The sequence below is a fragment of the Leptidea sinapis genome, chromosome Z (genome assembly GCF_905404315.1).
Source record: "Leptidea sinapis chromosome Z, ilLepSina1.1, whole genome shotgun sequence".
NCBI classification, from domain to species: Eukaryota; Metazoa; Arthropoda; class Insecta; order Lepidoptera; family Pieridae; genus Leptidea; species Leptidea sinapis.
The window spans coordinates 2,168,144-2,187,329 of record NC_066312.1 but is presented as its reverse complement, the minus strand read 5'-3'; the positions used below and the strand labels follow the sequence as shown (position 1 = coordinate 2,187,329).

The 19,186-nt window shown below is 33.3% G+C and overlaps 1 protein-coding gene across 2 annotated transcripts; it reads right to left on the bottom strand.

Moving 5' to 3' along the window:
- Positions 1-1,725: 1,725 nt before the first annotated feature.
- On the bottom strand, positions 1,726-19,186 carry LOC126978397 (protein DDI1 homolog 2). 2 transcript variants are annotated; one of them, XM_050827170.1, is made up of 10 exons: positions 18,655-19,186; positions 18,245-18,448; positions 16,536-16,602; positions 14,371-14,529; positions 13,153-13,251; positions 12,882-13,044; positions 11,731-11,920; positions 7,790-7,858; positions 7,071-7,165; positions 1,726-5,405 (listed from the first exon to the last, which is right to left on the bottom strand). In XM_050827170.1, the coding sequence occupies exons 1-10, from the start codon at positions 18,914-18,916 to the stop codon at positions 5,325-5,327; spliced, it is 1,389 nt and encodes a 462-aa protein (XP_050683127.1). In that variant the 5' UTR covers positions 18,917-19,186; the 3' UTR covers positions 1,726-5,324. The 2 variants fall into 2 exon arrangements, with proteins under 2 accessions (XP_050683127.1, XP_050683126.1); XM_050827169.1 differs by having other exon boundaries at positions 7,787-7,858; positions 18,655-19,184.

The window sequence follows — 19,186 nt, the reverse complement described above, 5'->3', positions numbered from 1 at the left end:
ATATCAAAACCGCTTAAATTAAATGCTACAGTAAAAATAACATTTCATATTAAATGTTTTCAAAAATCTTGAGAACACCTGACTTATTTATTCTACCAGTAAACTAGGATCATAGCCCTGACCTCGGTCCAATGGCATATAATGATATAGCTAGATTATCAGCTGCGTGGCGGCTCATACAAATAAGGCGGGGCCGTCCTTTGACCGATGCCACCAATCTCACACTCACTCAGTTACCAGTCAACTCGCATCTAGATCGGAAGTGCAAATTTTGCGCTCGCGTCAATTACGTCTTTTTTACTGTTAGTGTTAGCACTTGAGTTACCCTTTAGTTACTCATGTGGTGTTAACATGCGTCTAGGGCGCATTAATTGTACATACGGCGCAGCTAGAAGGGATTACAAACAAAGTTATGCACTTCCGCTCGGTTTGGAGTTACCGTCTCGAAATGCGCCTGCACAAGCGACAGTAGTTAAGTACACTACGCGCAGCGTCAATGCAACATGACGGTGCTCCACCATATATTATATCGCACGCCGTTCGTGTTATATTTTTATGTCAATAAGAAAGAAGCAGGACGTTCAGCTGATGGTAATTGATACGCCCTGCCCATTACAATGCAGTGCCGCTCAGTATTCTTGAAAAACCCAAAAAACTCTGACCGGCACTACAATTGCGTTCATCACCTTGAGACATAAGATGTTTAGTCTTATTTGCCCAACAATTTCACTAGCGAGCCATCGTAGCCTAGAGTAGTTATTATTACAGTATCTCCAAGAAGAGTATGGCACTCAATGGATCAGGCGAAGTGGTCTGGTCGCTTGGCCGCCGCGGTCTCTTGATATCACGCCGCTCGACTTTTCCTCGACACGTGAAGAAATTTGTGTTTCGAATGTGATCGTTGCAGTTTTCGATACGATTAAGACCGACACGACGGTGTTACAACGGGTCCGTGCCAATGAAACGTTGCACTAATAGGAGTCAGGTGCGATCACGTCGAGCACATTGAGAGACGCTGATGAAGTATACATAGTAATGAACTAGTGTTTAACAAATTTTCGTTTCGTTCGTCGCCCGCCCTTGTGTACGTACCTGACATGGATGAAATGAGTTTGTATGTACCTGACATGGACTTGTATGTACCTGACATGGATGAAATAGGTTTGTATGTACCTGACATGGATGAAATGGGTTTGTATGTACCTGACATGGATGAAATGTGTTTGTATGTACCTGACATGGATGAAATGGGTTTGTATGTACCTGACATGGATGAAATGGGTTTGTATGTACCTGACATGGATGAAATGTGTTTGTGTGTACCTGACATGGATGAAATGGGTTTGTGGGCAGAGAAAAATTAAAATTGCAGCAGGCAGAGGTGTCCAAACTTTTATAATTTGATAAGTTAATTTTTTTTTCACTTTTTTTAATGTGCTTATTTCCTGAAAATCAATATTTATTTCTTCTGCTGCGTCTGCGTGGGTTATATGTAACGTTTGTACGTAGTTTCCATACTGCTTTACATGATATATATACTGTCCCATTTGGCTTTGTGGATATCTACAGTATGGTTGCCAAGGAACTACGTCTTAGGTACTAATGAATTATGAAACGATCTAACATGAGCGGTGTTTTCAAGGCGATGACCAAATAGGTACCTCCAAATAAAAGGCTCTCTTGTCGTTTCACTAAAAAAGTACATTCTAAAATAAAACAAGAATATGGGGTATAACAATTTTATTACTCAGTAAATCTTATTAATAGAAGTACAAGTGTACCAAAAAACTACATATTATATTGTACAAATAAAATTTAAACATACCTACGTATATTACTGATAGACAACCCAAAGTAAGCCAATTAATCAAATAAAATAAACATTAAATGAAAGGAAAAACATTCAGTCGTCTCATAAATAGGCGTAATAATAATCGCGGTCACAATTGTGTTTAATATATTAATAAAAATGTTTCACATCTGCCGGACGACCGCAAAAGTTTGAAGGAAAGCAATGACAAAATATAATATGAACGAAAAGTTTATTAAAAGAGTTTCCCTACATTCTATCCCCTGGACCCTGCCCCTTTCCTTAACTTCAAAGTACTAAGATTATACTTATAAGACGTATGACTAGTGAGACACTAACGATATTTAAGGAGAGTACTTGCTACTCGATTCTCATTCTAAATATAATGCTAAAATAAGGTGCTTATTTAAAAAAAAACCTATGAATAAATGAAGTGTGTGATACATCACAGCACCTTTTCGTTAGTTAAGCGCAACCACCAATAGGTCCGTATGTCCTTCTCGCCAACCTTCCCGCTTCCTACTTGCGTGCCTTGCAATTTGCGTGTACACTTTCGTTTAAGTGTACTAGGTAGTCAATTGATATTTATTTTAATGTTATTTTTATTTCATACATGATCGCCAAATAACACGTTTTTCAGAAGTGTCTCACCAGCCATGCTGTCATGCTGTTTAAATACGAGTAGCTTAAAATAGTGTGTATTATTATAAATACTAGTTACTTATGAAGGTATGTTCAGTGAAACTGATTGAATTATTTTTAAATACCCATGTTAATCTTGAAAACGTAGTAAGTAGGTACATGAAGTCATCGATATTTTTTTCCGACCTCTGGAATCGATCTTACCGTAAGCATCCCTATAATAATGCTACGGCCACACTACCGATATAAAGCATTTAATTCTCGCTCGAAGTGTTGTGTAGATATGGAAATGATCTAGAGCTAGATTGTAAAGTCGGGCTATTATGTATCAATATAACAATATGAAGGTAGAATGAACAGGTGCTGATGTTGTTATTTTCAGAGTGTAAATTTTTTATTAGACTTTATAGAAGATGATGGATAAAAGAGATCTAAAAGGGATAACTAACATTTCATATAATTTACTATAGTAAGTTATTAATGGCTTTGTATGCTTCACTTTGGAATTATTCCAGCAACGCTTTTTCATAGGACATTTGAAGACCCTATATCTGTCGACATGTGCGTTTTCTCCGAGCTCATGTAGGACACTGAACGGTAGTGTGGCCCCATTGACTACCGATCCGCGGTAGTTTTCTTTTAGTATTGCTTACGGTAATTCGTCAAATTAATTAGCATTGCCAATTTCTGGTGAAAAATTGTGGTTATACCTATCATACCATAGCTTAAAACTGTGACATATCTCGAACGGGTGAGGTTCAGCCCGTCTGTCGGCGACATCAGAATATTAAGGTAAAGTTGGCAGTTTGGGAGAAAGCTCTTTCATCTGTTAATTTAACGCGAATAATAGTAATTTATTATTATTTTTATCTGTTATGAAATTTTGAAAACGTTTTGTAGTTTTATATCGTTTAGGTACGTCGGTCTCTTAAGCCGAAAATAAAACTCCGATGTGGCTTCACTCACGCTAAACTCCTATTGCGCCCATATTGCAGGTATTGAACCAAACGACAAGATAGAGATTTCAATTACTAATAATGAAGTAAAATTTATCCACACGTACGTCACAGTTGAAATGATTTTTAGCATATAGCTAAGAGAGTACTATCTTACTACATTTAATTATACTTAAATTATATCTAAGTTCCAATAACATATCGAGTACAATAAAATTATGTTACCTTAAAATCGATCAGAATTATTCTTAGCGCACATCATAAAAGTCGAGGATCAAAAAAGCAGTCATCAATGGCCGAAAATTTAGTTTGACGGCCATGATGATAATCATACCGATGAGAATAAACTGACACCGATAGTATACCGCGTACATTTAATGCAAATTGTAAGAAATTGTTCAGACTAGGAATGTGGGCTAAGAATGCAAGTAAAAAGTGATAAAAAATATAAGCTTACCCTGTTTAATTAATTTTATAAAATGTTTTTGATAAATAATAACTTTTGACTGTATAATTGTTTATAAAATAAAATTCTTAACATAACTTACATACCTACCCACGCATATTTAGATCTAGGGAGATATGAAATGTGGGCGGGGCTGATGTGGCAACATTATGCCAAAAAAAAAAAATACATGCATCGGTCAGTAAGGGTCAAGTTACGAAAATGCCGTGTTGCTCTGAAGTGATTTGCAAAAATATATGTAATACTAGTAATTTAAGTCCAACGTTATCATAGGTTATTTACCAAAAATGTTATTATAAATAAATCAAATACATTTAAAATAATATAATGATTTATTATGTTCAGCTCTAGACTAAACTTTTGCTTTTTAACATTTGATCCTATTTTATTAAATTTTGTTATTAAATTATAATTAAAGTGACATATCAGTCACCTTAGCTTCCGTAATTATTTTTTCATATCAATCCAAAATCTTTACGCGCATCTCTATATTTCATAAGTGCAAATCGAATTTTTTTTCCAAATCCTTTTCATTTCTCGGTCTTCTTTAAAAATATAAAAACTTTGTATTTTCATATATTCTTTATTCCTTTTAGATTATATCCCAACTTCAGACAGATTTAAATATTAACTCATAAATTTTATTTCTCGAAGAGAGAGCCTCAATCACATAAAAGATTGTTAATTTTTTGTCACATTACAAGCAGTCATTGGTAAGTAACGGAACATATATTTTTTTATACATATTTTCGAATTCGATTCGAAATAGACGAAATAATCTTTTCCTTTTTCTAATTTTCAATAACTTATTTGACATAACTCACAAGACACCTCAAGATACACAAATAAGCCCCACCTTCATTTAAAAAAAACCTCTTAAACTATTAAAAAGCAAGCCAAAGTTGCTAGGAATTATTCTTTGGACATATATTATGTGTTCGTGAAGGAAGGAGGATATAACAATAACTCCACACCCGAAGGTTTTAAGTTATAAAAAATATTATTAAAATAGACGCCGATACGAACAATCACCACTAAATAATCATGTTAATATGATGTTGATAAAAGCAAAATTCTTTCTGCGAAAAAACTTGTTTGTTTTACATAAAATGTTTAAAATTTATTTTAAAATAAAATTATTGTAAATAAATATTGTATGTATCAGAAATTTAATTATTTGAATAAAACTGTGTAAGTCGTATAAATAAATAAAATACTATGTTATAATATTATTAATAATAGCATGTTTAAAATAGCCATACATAATATTTAAAAAAAATAAAAAATTTAAATCAAAATTATTGTTGCTTTCATTGCATGTATAACAAGTTCTGACACTTTATATAGGTACGGCATGTTAAAATTATATACAACAAAATCTTACATTTCGTGAACAAAATGTTGTTAGGTTACCAAAAGGGGGTTAAAATCAATGTTCCGGCCGGCGTAGTTAAAACTTCAGAGACTTTGCGAAGAGAGCCACCGTTGCCTGCGTCTTGTCGCCGTTGAACCGACGTAACTCAAGGATTGCCTAAACAGATGTATTTTTAAATTATTTGACTTTACAGAGTTTGTCAAAGTCACATTCAATTATTGCGCCAACTTTTATTTCGAGAACGGAAGGAACCTGACGAAACCAGCCACCTATTATTAACTGCGTTATTATACTCTTTAAAACATGACTCAAGAAAATTTTGTCACAACTTAACGTTTTAATTTATATAGAGGGGGCAAACGGGCAAAAGGCTTACGCATTGGAAAGCCGCCCATAGACATTTACAATACCAGAGCTTAAGAGATGCGTTGCCGGTCTATGAGAGGGTATTATACTGTACTTTGAAGGTTATAAGAAATAAAAAAAAATTATTCCATGCCACACACATAAAAATACAATCTAAATACTTAATATATATTCCTAATCCTAACTTAACTAAATATGCTGTGTGGCAAAAGAAAAGGCTGATGCTCAGCTTATGCTGTAAACCAGTACAGGCTGCAGCGCTGATTTTCAGCATCTACCTGGTTAACTGTCGGAGTGCCAGTAAACAATAAAATTTAAAAAAGAAAACAAAACACATTAATCACATAAAAACATATTACCTATTGCCGTTCCCAATATTCAGTATATCTCTTGAGATAAAAAACATGACTATCGTTGACTCTTCTGTCCCAATACATACAATAATACGACGTTAACTCACCATATTATTATCAGCGATAGAAGTTTGTATGGAAATTTCAATTCAGAAGACCCAATAGAAGGCGATAAGAATGACTTATCGGGTATATTGGGACAGCTTCAGATTATTGACTGCTAATTACTAACAGTAGAAGGTAGTAATTTATCTGTAAATAGTATATTGGGAACGGATTTAAGTCGTATCGAGAATACTGCAGCCAGTAAATGATTCCACAAAGCGGCTGTGCGAGCCAAAAAGTTTCTAGAGAAATAGTCAGTTGTGGAATGCCAGACATCCACGGGATGAAGGTGGACCTAACATCCGGTGGTCTAATTCACTGGTAAAAGAAATGCCCCAGATATGAGAAGAGCGAGCGCAAGTCACTCACTGGGACTTTTTCGTCTTTAATACGAGACACATAAATTAGCCTCGGGCGCCTCGTTACCACAGTTGTTTGACACGCGGTTATGTCAAATCGATATGCAGCTTAACATCAGGTCTGCTCGTTCACACAAAATCGCATTAATAAAAATGTTCTTAAAGATAGATCACAGTACCCTACTTATATGTTACATAGGCGAGGAGACATGGTATAATTGTGCATGTTCTATCGCATATTTACTGACAGTTAATCAGCACAGTACTACACAAATCTAGGTACAAAATTTTTGAAATATATTGGATAACTTTGAAATACGCCGACAACGCTGGTGGTCACTTACCGTGAGGACACCAGGGTTAAGTTCAAATTCAAATATTTTTATTCAAAATAGGATGTGACATAACTTATTGAAAGTCAAAAACTACCAGCAATTCCAAAACGAATGGGCGCGACAAACTCAGTGGTTTTTTTTCATCAAAAAAATATGTTTACAAAGTATATTGCACAATTAAACTATTACTTAATAGCCTGAGAGCGGTCGCTCCATTCCCAATCCCGTATGAAATATACATACAATTCAAAAACCTGTATGAAATAAAATAAACAATTTAATTATAGACCATCGCAGGCTTACCTGTTCCCTTGTGAAGCCAAGGTTCACTATTTCCTCAACATCTGACTCGGTAAATTTATCAGTAGGCATAATCGTCCGACGTGGGTCTCCTCGCCCTATAACAATTAGTATACTTTACAAAAACAAATATAAATTATTACAATAGTCTCAATTTCACACAAATAATATGGCAGCAAATTTGGCAATATCTGTCTGCTAGACGACAATATATTATTAAGTGCAATTGAGATACTCATATTATGTACATGCAATATTATAAGCAGCCAGGACCTCTACTAATAAGAAATATTCATTATAAACTCGTTTGAAATGCCTAAAGAGTAGGTACACAAGTTTACGCGTATTTCTAACCTTCATTAAATTTGGATTTGTCATAGGGAATTAATGAATTTTATAAGATATGCACAATGTATTTTCGAAGAATTTTTTTGACAATAAGGGATGAGACGAGCAGGACATTCACCTGATGGTAATTGATACGCCCTACTCATTACAACGCAGTGCCGTTCAGGATTCTTGTATCTCTATCTGTTATAATATGATAAGGGTCATTTCCCCAGTAATTTCAATAGCTACGGCACCCTTCTGACCGACACACAATAATACTTACACCTTACTGTTTCACGGCAGAAAAAGCCGCTGTGGTACACATAATCTAGCCGGCATCCTGAGCAAAGAAGCCTCCCACTGGTTGCTTGAATATAAAAGTATCTTACCACCTCTTTGAGAGCTCTGTCCGGGAGCCGGTGAAGACATCATGATGGATGATCTTGGATCCATCGCAGCCTCTACACATAAGTAAAACATATTTTACAAATGCCTTAAAAATAAATTAGGTATTATCTAAACGTTGGTCAATCAACTAAAATATTAATAACATAGATACATCCAAAAATTACATTTGAAATAAATACTTCATACTTAGATCATTTATACGTCTACATAGACTCTAACAGCTGTAAAAACGTCGAAAAAATTGATGCAGAATGCACGCACACTAACACAGTGTCACACAAATGCTTGTCACACACACTAAGGTTGTTAAACCTGACCTCTTTTAATTGGTTGTCTAACAGGAAGAGACTCCATCAAGATCATAGTTTCTCAACTCAGATCATATTTTCGTGTATTTTTTGCCTTTTTAGACTATATTTTTTAATCTACCCACGCCCCATCTGCGCCATCTCAATGCCCCAAAGTCTCAAACGCCCACAAGGGGGCGTTATCGCCCACGTTGAGAACCTATGATCTAGATGTATAAATTATCTCAGCTTCTATATATCAACATCAGCATCAAACTAAAACAATTTTATAAATTGTAAACCAAGAAACTATTTGCTTAACTAAAGTATCGTATTATAAAGGCGGAAAACAAAAAATGAACCCCAACCTGTCATTTTAAATTGATTACAAAGATTGTAATGTGATGACACAATAGTTATGCCCTATATAACCTAATAATTAAAATAAATTTGAACCAAGCAATAATAAAATCCGTTCTTGTATTCATTATATTACAAATGTAAATATTTTAAATCAACAAAGGTTTTAAAATCACTCATTAAACGTCAATGTCTACCATTTGAAAATATGAAAAAGTTTTAGACTTTGAAAGGGACAAATAAAGGCCCAGTGGTCATCTTTAAAATCAATTGCCTAACAAATGTAATATAATAATAAATAAATTATTCTTTATATTTAACTAATTAGATTTAATTATACACTTATATGGCTTAAATAAAAAATATATAGTATATGGGGTGATTTTTTGGCGGCAGATATATACGATAATATACGTAATTTAAAATAATAATTTTAATAATTTATGCAAATAATTATCTCAATAAGACATATTATACTTTCTTAGTAGTGCATCTAATATCTCTAGAATGACCAAATGAATTATGTATGATCTTAGAGCAAAATGAAAATATAAAACTATCAAAATAATGATGCGATATTTTTAAGTAGGTACCTAAATCTCTTTTAGAGTTTACACAACTACTAAAATTAAGTACTTCATAAACCTCTATAATAACTACTCACAAATTAGTCATGAAAAACATACCCTTTTTTAACCGACTTCAAAAAGGAGGAGGTTCTCAATTCGATCGGTATTTATTTTATGATAACTCTGAGATTTATGATCCGATTTCCGTAATTCTTGCAGCAAATGTAATTGATGCAGAATAGATGCCATTTGGTCCCATAAAAACATATGAACATTTTTTATTAAATTTTTTGTCTACCTGGATGATATAATCGTTTTTTGTATACGGAGTTTTCATTCATTTCAGGTTGATTATATATTATTGTTAACTGACACTAAAAAGTAAAAAATAAAAAAAAACTACGTTTAAAAAAACTGACTTCAAAAACCGAAAAGTATCAAATAACTACAAATTTAATTTAATGCTCCTCTCATGCAAACCTTTACCTATAATATTAATAAAATACTATTATTTGTATGTGCTACATAATGATAGCTTTGAAGCCGGTGCCAAGCCAAATGTAATAGTAGGTACCTACACTCGCCACGCGTGACTTTGACCGGGATAGCTTCGTCTAGAGTCGGAAATGTAATTCGAGATCAAAAATGTAAACAAAGAAATGTCATTGTCAAAATGACAATTCAGAGACTAGCAACATTTTTCTAGCTAGTTTAATAATAAACTTATTTTGATTAATAATACATAGGTAAGACATAAATATGTATAAAATATTTTGAAATGTCTTTATTTCATAATGGTTACCAAACATAAAATAAATAATTTCCATATTAATATTCGCTCTCCGATTCGGGGTCTGAAAAGCTTGATGTCGACGAATCGGAATTGGTTACTTTTATAATAAATTTTATTTTCCGCAGCCAACTTGTCCCCGACAAAAGTTTGATGATTAATTTTTTCTCTTTTTACAATTTCTAGTAACTGAGCTTTAATCATATTTTCGTCCTTGCTGCCTATATGAGATACTATAAGACGCCTTCCTTTTTTGGTTCGAGCTATTAAGGCTGTATTAAAGCACACTAAGAAAGCTTATTTAGGAGTTTTGAGCATCAAACCACATTTTCGATGTTGAGTGACTTGTAGAAGTATTTACTATTATTAATTGTATATAAACAAAATATTCACCTTCCACTTTTTTGCAAATATAAGATACAGAATATACCGCTACATAATCATGTATATAGTATAGGTATATCTTATTAATACACACCTTCATTGATGCATGATATAAACATAATATAAAATATAGTTTAATATACAAATGAAAAGCAAGAAGAGCACATTCAATCACCTCGCTCGCCAGATTGAACAATACAATGTGGCGATCAGTCTCCGTTCAGTTCAGATACCTGTCTCTACGACCAATCTTTTTTATAACATTATTTACGTATTTCTTCTATAGACGAGCCAAATGTTTAGAGCTTCTATCTTATTGCCAGTGGTGCAAAGTTTGCACAATAAATTCTGATTCCTGCCGCCAAATTCCACCTTCGCACGACACGCCACAAGTTAGGTTATCATCCTCACCATCTGGATGTGTAGCGGTCCTCCACAGTGCGGTATTCAAGGAGCTTTCTTCCACGTACTACAAAGCTGTGGAATTAACTTCCTCGTGCGGTGTTTCAGGGACGATACGACATGGGTACCTTCAACAAAGCGCGTACACCTTCCTTAAAGGCCGGCAACGCTCCTGTGATTCCTCTTGTGGTGCAAGAGATTGTGGGCGGCGGTGATCACTTAACAACAGGTGACCTGTACGCTCGTTTGTCCTCCTATTCCATAAAAAAAAAATTTTTGGATGTATTTTATGCTATATTACAAAGAGAAAACGTTGTGCAATATTTAATTATTATATAGACTACACTTATAATTTTTAAATGATATTTTAGTATATTTCAACACGCACAATGGAAAAGGTTTGTTTTTGTTTATTTGTTGTTGGCAACACCATAGTTTAGATTTTTGATCTCGAATTATATTTCCGACTATAGAACAAAAACACCCAAGCGGACAGACACATGTAGCCAGAAAAATCTTAATAATTATCTACAGTAAGCTGTTTCTAATATTAAGTTTTATTTTGTTTAGGGGCTTGGCACCGACTGAAAACCTATCAATATGTAGCACATATAAATAATAGTATTTTATAAATATTAAAAGTATAGGTTTGCATAAGAGGTGTATTAATTTCAATGTTTAGTTATTTGACACTTTTCAGTTTTTGAAGCCGTTTTTTTAAACGATTTTTTTTTATATAAATATCCACGTTTTTTTTTGTCAATTTAAAAAATCACATCAATAAAACGACCAGGCCCAGCACTAGTTATAACTTAAAAATATCAATTCAGGTTAAAATAAAACTATTATTAAAACAAATCGTGATTTCATTTTTAAGTATTCAATTATGAATTAGTTATTAGGAAAAGGTGGCCAAAATTAATTGCGACGAACATTATAAATTTGTAAATTTATTTATGTGTAATACCCTCCACTTCAAGTAAATATTTACTATTTTAGTTTACCATTACATAATACAGTATATTATATTTTGCTATTTTTATTATTTTATGAATGTCTAAGTTTAAAAAAAAAATTTAATTGTTCAATTTCAGGAGTATGTCCAGCATGCTACTTCTTTCTCCCTCTCCCACCTTGTCTTGATTTCTCCAGAGCCTCCTCCATTTGCCGTTCTTCATGGTCTCTGACTGACTGGTTGACGACGTCGTCATCGGAGGCAGACGAGAGTCGCGCACACTCCGGCAGCTCAGACTCAGGTAGGAATGGAGTCTCGGTTCCCGTTGTTCCGATCAGAAGGACATTCCTCTTCAGATCAATGTTACACTGCGCAAATAGAAACCTTAAGACACCAGAACAACATATACAAGACTTTGTTTAAGAATGTATAACATACTAGCGGACCCGACAGACGTTGTCCTGTACACACTTTCTTAAATTTGAAGAATCGGTTCAGCAGGTTTTCACTAACATACACATGGATAGAAAAATTATATATGGACTGAATTGAGAATCTAAACCAATCTCAAATTCACAGAAACACACAAAATTCATCAAAATTGGTCCAGTCGTTTTGGAGGTAGTAGTGTGAATTTAAACCATCCTCGAATCCACTTGGTATAGGGGCTCCTGTTTCTGCAATTGAACCACTAGTATTATGGGTCCATTTTGCGTGCAGTATTGGCCAGTTACTCCAACCAGCCCAGCTCCTTCCAGAAGTTCAGAACATTCCGGGGTGTTCGCAGACTTCCTGGAGCGACCTCGTATTAGTTAAGGTTTTTGCCCGTTGGTTGGGCACCCCCGCACATTCCAGGATTACGTGAGTGACCGTTTCATCCTCGGCTAGAGCGTATTCATGAGCGCATTTGGCTGAAGTGCAGTGGCAGAAGTGGAAATGGACCAGTCACTTGGGTTGCGAATCCACTTGAACACACCCAAAAAAATTCATTCAAATCGGTCCAGTCGTTTAGGAGAAGTTCACTGTCAACACACGTACGTAAGGATTATAAATACAAAGATAGGAAGATGTGTTTGACATAGGTGGGTAGGAGGTTAGATTAGGGCGCCAAATTTGACAGCCCTGTGACTAACATGGTGATCACATGAAACTTGCTAATCACAGCAACCCATTCTTAACGTGAGATTTGACAGTTAACTAAGTAATGTAGCCTTAGCCTTTCGAAACTAGGGTGTATACCTATATTTAAAAAAAAGGATAGCAATATAAACAACCACAAACTTTGCAAAGACAAAGTATTTTAATACAACTTTATTACAATAGACTCACCTGATGTCGCTTCAGCATGTCAAGTCCTAGTAACATGTCCATTGGCTGTTCTTCAAGTACTGAGAATGAAGTAGTGAGAAAATCTTTTTCAATTCTCATCTGAACCATGTGAATGCGTCCTATGATTCGCTGTACACCAACACCCTTAGCTATGCCCGCCCATCTAAATAATAAAAAGGAACAATAGATGAAGTCCTAATTGAAAAAAAAAAAAACAATCAGCTTGTCAAAATAAAATATATATATTATTTTTTAATAAAAAAGTATTTACCTCGTATCAACAAGACGCATGATATTGCATCTTTCAGAACATTTAGCAGACATAATCGTAGTTTGTGCCCCGGAGTCTATAAAAGCTTTTACCGGAAACCTAAAATGATTTAATACATACATAAAAAATTCAACATCACAGTACATAAAGGATGATACCAAAGAGACAAGCCTTGCAGATAAACAAAATAAAGTCAAAGAATTATACCAATAAAAGTGAATATCTGACATCTGAAGTTGCAATTACTACTTGTCCAGACATAATATCTTGATAATGCTAATCATCGCCTATCCAAGTTAGTTCTTCTAGTTTATGGGCTAAGTATGTTTATAGTTCTACCATATATTATCCTTTTATGTGTTCTTAACACATCACTAGTCTGACTTCCAAACAATTATTTTTGAAATGACAAGTGTTGTTTTAAAGTCCACATGATAGTGGTGTTGTGAGATGTGGGAAATTAGATTAAATATTCTGTGACGTAGCAGAAAAAAAAAACATTATAGGGATCCCAAACCAGCAAAGAAAATTCCGGTGCACTACACACCATAACATTGTTATGAATAATTGATTTGGGTTTCCAAAATTTTGGTGAGACCGGGCTTATACAAGATCTTAGGATAATGTTATCAATATATTCAATTATACTTGATTGGATACAAACAACAGTTTTTGAATATCACATAATAATATTAAAATTTTTTGATGTACTGACAATGAAATAGATGAAAAACAATACAATCAATTCCATTTTTGCACAGATACTTTGAAAAACAACAATAATGTTTAAAGGACCATTGTTAAGTAAATTATAAGATTTCTCCTTTTTGAATTAATTATTTTATAATGAAGGAATATAATATATTAACAAACATTTACTTCCAGGATATTTAATTTCATACCTATATAAGTTTTTGTAGTATTTATACATTTCATATGAAAACATTTGTTAAAGCAAATGAGTATGTATTAGTAGTTTTATGCATGAATTGTGTCATTTAAATTAAAACAGTACTTTTATTTAATAACAGCCCAAATTCCTTATGCAGACAGAGAATTGTTTCATAAAGCAATGTGCAATATAAAATCATCAATTAAAATTTTTCCAAATAAAACTGGGTTTCAAGACCTCGGTCAGTTACTTGGTACACTATTATTATTTCATATTGTTCTAAGTCACAAAATGAATAACAAATGAACATTATAACAGTTACTTACCCGTTAACAAAACAATTTATGTACAGCATTACAACCGTCCCAAATGTTTCTGGATTGTATTCCATAGCCGCCTCCATATTGGCCTCTATATTTTTTTGGCGTATTTCTTCTGCTATCATTCTCTGTGCTTCAGTATCAAATGGATCTGAGTTCATCATTCTAAGTCATGAATAATTGTTTTTATTAAAATGTTCATATATCTTTTAGGTTAACACATTTTTAAGCAGAAACTTAGTCTTTAAGCTATGCAAATAATAAAAATAGTACTTATTCTGAATGAGAATAATGAAATAGTAAAATAATTGTTTGTTCTGGTGTTAGGTAATGATAATGCAAAATGATTTTCTCAAAAGGTTGGGTGTCTGCTACCACCACTGTAAATGAAACTATTTCGCACCGATGACGATAAAAAGCCACAAAAGCGCATCTTGTGTTTGTATCTACCCTGTTATGCTGAAAGGAAACATGGACTTGCCAGAAGCATGAAAGTAATGTAAATGCAGTTGAAAGGAGACAATTTCTTTTCGTTCTTAGAATAGGCCCACCTCGAAACGCGTTGTATAGTATTGAAACATATATTGATTTATTCCTTATAATCTCTAGATTACAACGGTATATTTAATTAGAAATGGTCTAACCGGAACACTGAGAAATACGACTAAAATGTGAACATCAAAATAACCTCAAAATCATAAAGATATTTTAGTATAAAAGTGGGTTTTTTATATCAAGTTTATAATAAATAGGTATCTACTTGAATTTTAGTGTGATTCCCACTATTTGAATATTGGAAATCGCAATTCATTAACTCTCATCAATCTTGATGGCCTGAAGTAATAGTCAGTAAAGAGCCCAAAAGTTAAAGTAAGGACTTCAAACTGTTTATGTATACAGAAATAAATAAGTTTATGTTTAAGTAACAATATATTATATCTTGAGAAAACACAAGCGGCTTAATTAAGTAGGAGTATCTGATATCAAACTAGACAAAGCTTGTAGGAAGACAACACTGCAGTTGACAAAAGATAGTTTACAATGATGCACAGAACAAAAATGTTCATGACACAAGTATAAATAGTCCCAGGTGTGTGTACACCCCAATCTTCAGTTTAGCAGTCAGGGCACCAACTATAACCACTAAACCAGAAAGCTTGCTAAAAATACTTAACAACAGTCATTATAATATCAAAGTTGTGCTTTAAAATTAGTATTGCATATATAAATTCTTGTTAGGTAAGGTCTTGTACACTGTTTATCACAGGAAGAAAAGAAAAACATTTTATATAGTGTAATATTTATTAGTCATCATTTTCAAAATCATCTATCATTAGAATCTCATCCAGAAACGATGCAGGTGGCTCAATGTCATCTTGATGCTGTACCCTAAATACCACACAACAGATATTACATGTGCACAGCAACCACCAGTATGTCTACCGACCAAATAATTGCAATACTATACAGCAAGAGCAACTCTAGTATTAGAAATTGATGGGTTTGTGTCAACCAGTACTAAGTGTAATAAGTTTTTCTGCTTCTGTGCCTTGATTGTATCCACCCCGTAGAAGATAATTATTTTGACCAAACTCATGGACAGATTGCCGGAATACTTCAATTTTGTATTCTCTGGAGGCCCTAAAATGCTCACCATACTAAGAACAGTCTTATTTTATTGGATAGATTCCCAAAATATTAAAATGTTTGAAATAAACCAAAATATACTTTCTCGCAACTCAAAAGAAACATAATAAAATCACTGATGACAGATATAGATAATAACTATGTACTTATTGCTTTATTAGCAAACAAACCTCCAAAATAATAATTTAAATGAGGTTCATGGATTGAATAGACAATTTTTTTACTTTTCAAAAGCCAAAAATCACTGTTACCACCACATTTTGCAGTAATATACACATTGACTATAACTGGATACAGAACCTGTATCAAGTGTTTGCCTTTTCATTATAATTTCATAATCCCAGTAAGACTTTACAATAAAATATGGCCTGTTGACAATAATACATTAGTTACATGTTTCCTAGTATAATGCTATTAATAAACATCACTATCCGGTGGGCCTATAAAAAATTGTCACCTTTGAAACATTTCTATAGAAGATAATATCTACAATAAAATGTTATGATTTGACTAAGCATATTCACCTTATTCTCTGTTGTTGGCGTTCTGTCCTAGCCGAAATTTGTTCTCGAAGGACTGATGCAAATGTATCTGTGACAAACAAGTATATTTGAATGCATAAAATTCCTATTAGAATTCATACATGCACAAAACGACCTAATAAATAATTCAGCTGCTCATAAACAAATTGAATATTTTGAATCTACCCCTACTTGGTGTATGTTCATGCAGAATGGGATGTCACTATGCCAACTTAATGGATGACACGCTTGCCCTGCATCATTCAGTGTGACAACTCTGTTATCCCTACTTAAATATTTTTTTGAGATAAAATCTTTACTTGCGAATGCAACATACAACTACTAGTAATATTATAAGCTATTCAAGCCTTCAACACAAAATGATAAGATTTGCCGAGGGAGCTCAATACGAATTTAAGGTGTCACATGGCTCAGGAAGAACAGTGAAAAAATATATAGAATGAAAGAAAATTAAATGCAAACTTCATTGAATTGGAAATAATGTTCGAAAACAAAAATACCACACAAAATAATCTTAACAACAATAGTACATCACTTTTTGGAATTGGATTTAAATGCACTTATTGGAAGTCAATCCCATTGAAAATATATGCCTTACACCTGATATAATCTCTGCAATATAAAGTTATCATAAGATCACTAGAATTTCCAAGGTTTATTAGGTGGCTATAGTTATTATAATGACTATTTTGCATAGTACCATTTTAAATTTCAAATAAATAATATATATACAAAAATTTGTGTTTAGTACATGCGGCACTGATTTGTTATGGGCAGGGCGCATCAATTACCATCAGCTGAATGTCCTGCTCAACTAATCGTTTATTTTAATTTAAAACAAACTTAAACATGTGTTTTGTTAAACAGTGCCTGACTATTTGATCAATGTTTATAGATTGATGCTAAAGAGCAGAAAGACATGGATTTCTAATAGAAAATTTTAAAACAAGTATTCCACATGTGTTTAACTTTTTTGTAATAACACCATTAGTCTATATTTTTATATCCTGTGATGGCAAATAACTTTTATGTGGACAAAGTTGCTGGCTGAAGCTAATAAATGTTAAAAATGAGATAAAACAGTGACTTTTAAACCACAAGAAAGGTAATTTAACAGACTATAAAAGTAAAAATATTTAATCTTAAAACTTTACCTGTGTAAAATACAACAAGCCATCAAAATGTGGTTAGCTGTAAATATTATCTGTAGCAGTCGATTTAAAAATTCTTTTTTGTATCATCTATGATGTTTTAGTAACTATTCTATTACTAATTAACTTTGAAGTATGTTTTAGTTATAAAAAATTACTACATTCATTAGTAATAATCGAAATGTAATCTGTAGGCATATCTAAAAAATTATAAAAAATGCATGACAGCCCTACTTTAAAGGAAATTTGTTTAAATTACGCAGTATCTATTGTTTGTTATCTAACAAAGTGCTAGCTTGTTTAATAACAAAAGCATTGATGTTCATTTTTATAAACAAGCCGAAACACTTCAAAAGCAATAAATTATTGTGTAACCCGAGCCCGTTGACCTTGGCGTCGGTAACATGTGGCAGCCTAAGACTGGAATGGGCGTCACACGCTTTGTGGCAGTAAGGGGTTAATAGACCTATGTACCTATTATGTTGGATATGATTTGTGTGTATATTGCAGCTTTTAAAATACATATGTTACAGTACATACCTAAATTGCCACTTAATAATGCATCAGCCAATCGAGGATTATTCTGTTTCAGTAAAGCTAGCTGGTCGGGATTAGCCATAAACATTTCCCTTATGATACGCGGATCTTCTTCTACTGGTGTAGATCTAGTGGCCATTGAGGTGCTAGGACCTGTTGGAACCTGAATACTGCTGAAGTCTAAATTAGCCAAGCCTGATGGCAATGCTGTAAAAAATGTATTTTTAATTTTTTTTGTATCTGTTCAATATATTAAAATTTTGTGACAATACAATTGTCACTGTTATGTTTTTAAAAAACAACAAAAACTTTAAATACGGTGTATAATAATGTCAATAATGACAACAAAGAAACATGACAAGGCAATTTTGAAGCAGTTGGGAAATGTGAAATGGCGTTTATTTATTGTTTACCTTGATTAGCATCAGTGTTGTTGAGGTTCATAGAAGATTGAACCATATGTATCAATACAATTACATCTCCATCAGATACTCCGTGTTCTTTTAAAGTTTTCTTGTTGTCCAACAGAGGTTTTCCATTGTAATTTAGAATTATAACTTTCGCGGAAAAACCAGACTCAATTTCACAAAAAGCTTTAAAATTCTCCAGTTCTAAATCTTCCGAAACATCTAGGACGAAGATTTCGTCGTTAAGCGTAGTAACAGTGACTTTCATGTTTACGAAGGTAGGTTTCAGCACTTTTTATACGATGGCACGTGAAAAATGTAACTATCTACTTAATGACTGTCCATTATATTTTAATCTTTTATGCGATGAAAATACTGAGATGACACGCACAACTCAACATGTTGGTGAGAATAGTTTACCGAAAATAGTAACAAGACTAACAAGTAACAACTCAATTACTGACCAGTGACCACGAAGAAAACGATACAAAGAGAAGTAGCAGTGAGCAAATCGGGTACTTTGCTAAACAAGTAGCAA